This window comes from Centruroides vittatus, unplaced genomic scaffold (assembly GCF_030686945.1).
Source record: "Centruroides vittatus isolate TY-2023 unplaced genomic scaffold, ASM3068694v2 scaffold_2569, whole genome shotgun sequence".
Lineage (NCBI taxonomy): Eukaryota > Metazoa > Arthropoda > Arachnida > Scorpiones > Buthidae > Centruroides > Centruroides vittatus.
Window position 1 is genome coordinate 748,499 of NW_027122690.1, and position 8,077 is coordinate 756,575.

At 33.5% G+C, this 8,077-nt stretch overlaps 3 protein-coding genes across 3 annotated transcripts; 2 read left to right on the forward strand and 1 right to left on the reverse strand.

Annotated features, from left to right (window-relative positions):
* Positions 1-592: 592 nt before the first annotated feature.
* On the forward strand, positions 593-1,493 carry LOC136987662 (venom protein 29-like). The gene is made up of 5 exons (XM_067285415.1): positions 593-785; positions 879-949; positions 1,026-1,133; positions 1,307-1,336; positions 1,419-1,493. Exons 1-5 carry the CDS (start codon positions 692-694, stop codon positions 1,491-1,493), a joined length of 378 nt encoding a protein of 125 aa, XP_067141516.1. The 5' UTR covers positions 593-691.
* Positions 1,494-2,906: 1,413 nt separating this feature from the next.
* LOC136987725 (venom protein 29-like) lies at positions 2,907-4,275 on the forward strand. The gene is made up of 5 exons (XM_067285496.1): positions 2,907-3,111; positions 3,181-3,251; positions 3,336-3,440; positions 3,964-3,993; positions 4,076-4,275. Exons 1-5 carry the CDS (start codon positions 3,021-3,023, stop codon positions 4,151-4,153), a joined length of 375 nt encoding a protein of 124 aa, XP_067141597.1. The 5' UTR covers positions 2,907-3,020; the 3' UTR covers positions 4,154-4,275.
* Positions 4,276-6,719: 2,444 nt separating this feature from the next.
* LOC136987664 (uncharacterized) lies at positions 6,720-7,703 on the reverse strand. Its single transcript, XM_067285416.1, has one exon. The coding sequence runs from the start codon at positions 7,701-7,703 to the stop codon at positions 6,720-6,722; it is 984 nt and encodes a 327-aa protein (XP_067141517.1).
* Between the last annotated feature and the right edge of the window lie 374 nt (positions 7,704-8,077).

An 8,077-nucleotide genomic window follows, 5' to 3' on the forward strand; every position in this document is an offset into this window, starting at 1 on the left:
TTTATTTCATTCATTTTACACTCGACCAGTTTATAAATTAGTATCAAAAGAATAAGATGAATAAAATATTTGCCATCACTTCAATATTATGTATATGCTGCTATGCATAAATCTAATAAGTATTTAATTATATCTATCCCAGGATTAATTACATATTTAAACAATAAAGCCCACAGTTACATTTTGGGTCAAACCCTTTAAATCCTTTTTTTTTAATTCAGCCACAGACAGAGGTATACAACTTGAAGTAAAATAAAACTAGTCGACGATACGACAGAAAACACGTACAAAACTTACCTGACTTCGACCATTTATTGCACAAAATATTAAGGAGTCTCACAAAGAGAGAGTTTCTGAATTTTCAGACCCTTGTGATACTCCAGTTACCTGTAAAATATGTTATGTAGTAATTATTACTATTAAATATGTAAAAATAGCAAAGAAAAATCTAATTTTTAATTAATTAATTAGTCTGATAATTAAAAAGAAATTTATTTCAGATAAAAAAATATATATATAATCGTTTCCTGGCAGAAACAGGATATTGTTAAATGCAGCCACATCCGATTTTCCCCCCTTTTAACACAATAAATTGCCTTTCCTAAGAAGTACTCACACAAATCGAAGTTAAACTCGGTTTGTAATTGTTCGATCTTTTAACATTTTGTCGAATTCGAATAGAAGACGAAAGATGAAAGTGTACTTAATTGCAGCATTTTCATTCCTGGCTGTATTTGGAGTTGTACAGTCATTTACTCCGGATGAATTCCAAGATGCTGTGTGCTGTAATGCTGCATTTCTCTTTTCTTTCTCTCTCTTGTTCATTGCAGTAAGAGTGAAGTATATAATTTACTTTGATTTACGTTTGTTTTTTTCAGCTATACCCGACAAATATCTACTGAGATTCCTAAATTGCACTATTAGTCGTGCCCCAAAAATCATTCAAAAGGTATGCTAATTTTCTAATTTTCAATTTTGATTTGGTTTTTTAAACAAATTTTTAAACAAATGTTTTTCTTTATAAGGTATCCGATATCGTATACGAATGCGTAGATAAATTTTATGAAGTCGATGGCAAATTTGATGCCCTTTTAACGTATGCTTGTGACAATAATGTACTCAGAGACATGGAGGTAAGCACATACTTTGTATTTTGCAGACAGATATGTTCTTAATATTAAGTGCAAATTAAGATTTCGTAGCAATTCTTGTTAATTTATAGAAAATTTACGATAGAAAATACGTTAGATCTTTTAAAGTCAATACGACTTTAATTCAAAATCTAAAATGAATTTTGTTCCGTTAGATTGATGAATGTTTGCGGGAAAAAGGCAAGGTAATATATTATGCGTGTTACTTTTATATATTTTAATTTTTACTATAACTAGTTTATACATAAATGTACATATTTCAATTAGGATCTAGGCGAACCAGACCATCAAGATGTGTCAACAGTGAATGAAAGTGTCCAATATTGTTTGCTTCGGGCATAGATCATATATCGGAATTACTCTCGGATGAATATAATGTCTAACATTCTTACAATTGTACTGTAACTTTTGTATCCGAACAGTTAAAAATTAAATTGATTATGAAGCATTAAATTATTGTTTTTGTAAATTAATTACGCGTAACATTTACTTAAGAGTCGATTTCAACTTAATAAAGTAATAAATTTAAAACACAATTCGTTAGTTCGTAATGTTAAAAGTAATATTCTCTTAAATATGGCAATACAAATATAAATCGTGCTTATAAATTTTGTTATAAAAATTAAATTATGACTGATTAAGAATGATAAGAAATTTTGAAACAGAAGAAAATAAATAAAGTGTATTTTATTTATTATTTATTGTATAGTAAAACCTGTCCAGACGGAACCTGGATAAAACGGAGACCTGCCAAACCAGAAAAATCTTCGGTACCGCGCGATTCCAGTTTAGGCAGGTTTTACCGTATAACTTTTGGCTTTAACGGTCAACCCATTGCCCGAATTAATTAATTAAATCGAGGTTTTACTGTAATACAATTACTTTTTCTTTATGCGACAGCAAAAAGAATTGACGTCACTGTTTCGTAAGGAGCAAATTAATTTTTGGCTTTTTAGATTCGAATGTCGTTATTTAAATAATTAAATTGTTGTCAGAATTAATAACTCTTGTGCTTTTGTCTAAAATTTCTGAAATTTGGCAGGGAGATGTGTATATTAGTCATCGGTGCTATTAAATTTTGATAGTTAAAGGTCGAGGAAGTGGAGAGATAGAGATGACGTATCGTATCTCGAGTGGGATAGGACTAAAATATTTCTTATTAGCATTTACAATTCTTTATAAAACTCATTTTACACACAAAATTAAGCTTTATGCCACTTTATAATAATTAATAATATAAAATGTTTTTTAGATAAAATGTCATAACAGATGCAGCCAAACACTTTCAAAGTTCGGCCGGGAAAATTTCACAACTCGTTGGTTCAATTTTCCAAATACAAATTTTTTAATTACGAATTTCAAGAATTAAATTTGAATTTTTCCGAAATGTTTTCTTATAAACTCAGTTCCTATTCGTATTAAATATGACGTCATTAAAAACATAATAAGATTCGGCGTAACGTCATATGATGATATAAATAAACAGCTTAATTAGAAGAGCAAGTGGGTGAATAACATCGTTTTAACAAATCTCACAGACAAGGTCGAATGACCTTCAATTTCTCTCCCATTAGATTAATTATAATACAAATATGAAAAATATATATTAGGCCTATCTAAAAAATTATAATATACAATAAATATTGCAGCTTATATAACAACTCGAAAGAAACAATGTATAAAAAATATTTGTTAATTTTTATCATATTAAATTAAAAGGAGGAAACTGTTAACTATTTCCAGTTTACGATAAGACGTATTCTTTTACGCAAGCTAATTACGTCTAAGCTAAAATACACAAACAACACCACGCTTTATTTCATTCATTTCACACTCGACCAGTTTATGAATTAGCATCGAAAGGATAAGATGAATACAATATTTGCCTTAACTTCAATATTATGTATGTGCTGCTATACCCGAGCATTTAGCCATTCGGAAAAAGTAGAGATATTTTGTGGTAAGAGTATTCTTTTTATACAATTATCTTTCTCTCTCAAATACAAAAGATTCCGTATATTATTTACAGCCATAAATTACACATATTTGTTAAGGTTCATGAACTGTACCATCGCTCGAAGCTCGGAATTCTATCAAAAGGTATGTCGGAATTTCATACTTTTAATTGTATTTTATCAATAAATTATCAAATAAGACAATTAAATGTTTGAATTATATTTACAGGCAAGCGATGTTTTATACGAATGTTTTAATCAATATTACGAAAATAGAGGGAAATTAGATTCCATTTTCCAGTTTATGTGTTACGAATCCGGCAAGGACGTAAGAGTACGTATTATTATTTTTTCTGCAGGCAAATCGATAGAAATAGGTTTAATTTAATTTCTCTAACATCAAAGAATTCGTTTATTTTTAATACAATTAATAAACGCAGTCAAACTTCCAAACAACGGCCGCCGACTGAACATAAAACAATTGTCCGTTGTGTCTGTTTGCAGGTTATTTTGTGTGTATTTTGAAGAGAAACGTTTCCGAAAAATGGTCGCCATTTATAGGCGGTCGTCATTGGAGGTTCGACTATACAAGCGTTTAATTAATGTTAATATATAATTTTAGTTTAAAACAAATCTATTGTTTGTCATAAAAATTAATCGAAGTATCAAACACAAATCCGTGTTAATAACAACCACTTGGCTTTTTTTCCACCTTTATTTAGTCAACTAAATAAAGGTGGAAAAAAGCCAAGTGGTTGTTATTAACACGGATTTGTGTTTGATACTTCGAAGAATAATACAACACGGTTTCACAAAAATCAATCATAAAAATTAATGTCAATTTTCTTTTAATTCAGGTTCACAGATGTTTTATCGACAGGACTGTTGTAAGTATTCGTTTTTTATTCGGATCTTCCATTAGCCTAACATTATCATTTGCTGGTAGAAGTTTTCTCGTTTATTTTTTAGGAGCATTTAGGAACACCGAAGAGGAGAGACAGAAGAAAGTTTCATAGAGCAATTAAACACTGCATAATCTACGGTTAATTTTCTTTCGGGATATTTAATTTTTGATACAATGATGAATTTTTTTCTTAATGGCGTTTAAAGTATTTCGTTATAATTATTTAAATTAAATAAATTAAAAAATTGCTTGTTTATTTAATGTATATTATGTAACTTGATTTTATTTCGAACTACACATTAATAAATTAATAAAGTACAAGAAAAAGTAAAAAATAAAAAGTAAAAAATAAATTCTAAAAACGTCAGACTTTTTATTTTAACTGAGTTACACAATATCTACCTTTTAAGTAGTGTTATCTCAACTACAACAGATTAATCCTAAATTGATCTCATTTTCACCAACTTTCCCAAACAGTTTCATTTAAGAAAAGAAGCATTCGAACACCTTTACGACGTAGATTGCTGTAAAGGCGCTGTCTGTACTTATGACGCGACATTGTAGGGTTTCGTAGTATTTGAATTTATTATTTTCAGCGTTATATTCAAAATCTCTAATACTCGAACAATTTCTAGTATTCGGGTGGTATTTTCTCATCTATAGTTATTACGTAACGGTTTAAACATACCATACAAAGCAATCAAATCAAATTTGTCTTAAAGCAATAATACGTACAGTAGGTGCTAGCTAATGCAAATTTTACAAAAAAAAAAAAAAAAAACATATTTTTGCTGAAGCTTGCATTTAAATCCACGCTACCACTTTATTCGAATCTTCGTAGTAAGTATATATGTTTCTAAGATAAACAACTTGACATTTATATGGATAAAACATAATTTTTAAAAAAATGTTAATATTGGAAGGAATTTTGTATAATTTTGCTACATAGAACTAAAAATGAATTTCACAATATGTGTACAGTACTTACTTGTGTACTGTAATGTTTTTAGGAGCAAGTCACAGAAAAACCAAAAAAGTCACGAAAGAGTCGGCATGTTTCGTCTGTGGCACGTCATATCAGCACTATAGAGTTTGCTTCACGTGTCTAACACCTAAATAAAGACCAGTTTCTCATAGTGCTGGGAGGCATCCCATCTTGGCAAATTACTTCTATGTTGCTTCGCTGTATCCCATAAAATCAAACCCCAAAGAAACTAAATTTAGTATGATGCTATTCTCTTAAAACAAATTTTTATTCTTGTCTACGTGTAGATAAAAGTTTTATATTATTATACAGTAGAGCGTCGAGAATTGGCGTCAATTGGGGACTGGGGTTGTTCCAATTAGTCATTTGTTCCAATTTTTGACTTTGTACGAAAAAATATATTAACCTGTCCGATGTTCGAATTTTTCTCCGTTACGTATCGCTTCCTGTTGAATTTTTCTCCGTTGCGTGTCGCTTCGTGTTGAATTTTCGTCGATTTTAAGCCTAACGAAAATTTTTATAATAATCATCGAGGCTATCGTATCGTTAAAAATTATTTTTTTATTTTGTACAAACAAAATAAATATATTGAAGAATATAAAAAACATGAAAATTATGCTTTAGAAGTAAATCTAGTATCAAAAACGTTCGATTCAGCACGACACAGTCCGACTGAAAATCGTTCCAATTTCCGGCCATTTCAATTACCGACGTTCCAATTAACGACGCTCTACTGTATTATGAAATTTTTATATACAGGTACTCCTCACTTTACGACCGAGTTCCGTTCCGACGACTACGTCGTTAAGCGAATTGGTCGATAAGCGAGGGAATATAGGATCGTTTATTTTTATTTTATTTTATTTATTTATTTATTTATTTAACGTATATTCATACATTCCCTGTTACGCCAGAGGCACTGCCAAGGAGATAGTGTACAATTTAAATGTAAAGCAATTGTGATATTGTAGATTACATGCAGCAATAAGAGTGGTGAAACAATATATACATAACATAAAATTGCGCGATACAGCTAGACACGCAGGAACAGTGAGGAAATGAACATAAGAGAGAATGCTGTCATAGCTTATGACATGCAATTACAAACTGGATGCAGTACATAGGCATTTAGCAGAGAAACATTAAGAAAACCAAGTTACAATGATAAAATATGAATAGAGTAAGTAGAAATAGAAGTAGCACAAGGAGTGTGCTACTGAATGGCTATCCAAGTCAAATAACAAATACCATGTGCACGAGTTAGGCTGAGATAGCCCTTACACTAAATTCCATTATGTTGTCCGATGAGGCCTTCTTTGAAGGAGTGGATTGATGGTTATGATAGCTTTTTTGGCTAGCTTTTTGAAAGTACGAAAAATTTCAGTAGTTTTCCATATATCCTTCATGTCACAGGGCCAGTCTGTATGAATTTCATTTAAGAGGACGCATAGTTCTGTTCGCTCGCTGGTGGTGATGGTGCAGTCGTATAAATAGTGAGTGGCACCGTTTCTGACGGTGCAGGTGGGGCAGTACTCGGAAGCGTGGTCGGTGAATCTGGCCAGATAACTGGCGAAGCCGCCGTGATCGCTCAGGAACTGTGTCGTGTAGTGATCAGGTGTAAACCAGCTGATCTTGAGGAATTGTTCAAGGTCGGGAATAAACCGATAAGTGATGTGTTGATTCATCTCATTCCAGTGTGTTTGCCATTTGCCAATGGCCTCTTCTCAAAGTAGGTGTTTTAGGGTGCCCTGACTGATCTTGTCATAGATGTATTGGTTGTTAGGGTCCAGTGCTGCCTCTTTCGCAAGGGCATCCGCCCTCTCATTTCCCTCAGTCCCTTGATGGGATCTGACCCAGTTGATTTGGAAATTGTTTGTAGAAGTGTTAATTTTATTCCTAATGTCCACAACCAGAGGATGGAGTTTGCAACTGTGAATTATATTGAGGGCTGAGAGAGAGTCTGTGAAGATTGAAATCTGCATGTTGGTGTAGGTGGTATTGGACCAGTCTATTGCGTTGTTGATGGCCAGGAGTTCAGCTTGGAACATGGTACAAATAGGATGTAGCTTGAATTTTTGGTGATGCGCTTCCGTACGATCAACGTATGCCACGTAGCTGCATCCCACATTCCTGTCAATGCCGGATCCATCGGTATAAATTTCGATGTTGGCGTTAATACGTGTGTAGTTGCTAGTAGTGAAATTATCATTTACGCCAGGAAATGTGTTAAAGTACGGGTACGGTTTTTCCATTCTCTGTGATTCAATAATATCATCACCAATTGGAATATCCTTTTCCCATCTAAATTGCTGGATCTTGCTCTTCCTAATGATCTCGATGTCTAAGGGAATCTTTCTTGCAATTACCTGAAGGCTGTTATTACTGATTGTGCGGTAGGCCTTTGTAATTAAAAGAAGTGCCCGCCTCTGAGCGGACACCAGTTTCCTCCCGGGATGAACCTTCGAAACGGCCCATCTCCATGTGCCGCAACCATCACTGACGATCGGGATGAAAATGCCGTCGTATATGGCAGAAAGGGCTTCAGGAGAGAGACCCCAATCTCTCCTGGCCCCCTGCGCCAACGTTTGAAATATGAGCCCGGTGCGTTTTGTGGTGTTTTCAATATGAGAGTCCCAGGAAAGTTTGTGGTCTAGTGTTATGCCTAAATACTTAAGAGTTTTTCTCACGCGGATGGCCACACCGTTCATTTTAAGTGTTGGGGGTCTTAGATATAAGTTCCTTTCCCTTGGTTCATTGAAAATTATGGCCTTTGTTTTTTGGGAATTAAAAGTCAGCTTGTACTTGTCACCCCAGGTGCTGATGAGTTGTAAAAAGCGATTTCTTTTGGTTTCCAGCTCGGCTCTCGACCTGCCACCAATCAGCATGAGCACGTCGTCCGCATACGCGGTGGAAGAGTTTTGCCCAAAGTTGCTTCTTAAGAAAGTATAAAACGTTAAGTTCCAGAGCAGGGGCCCACAGACAGACCCCTGTGGACATCCCCTTGTTATGTTTTTACTAACTTCTTGTTGGCCATATTGGAGAATAGCCTCCCTGTCTCTGAAGTAGTCTAGCAGAAGTCTAT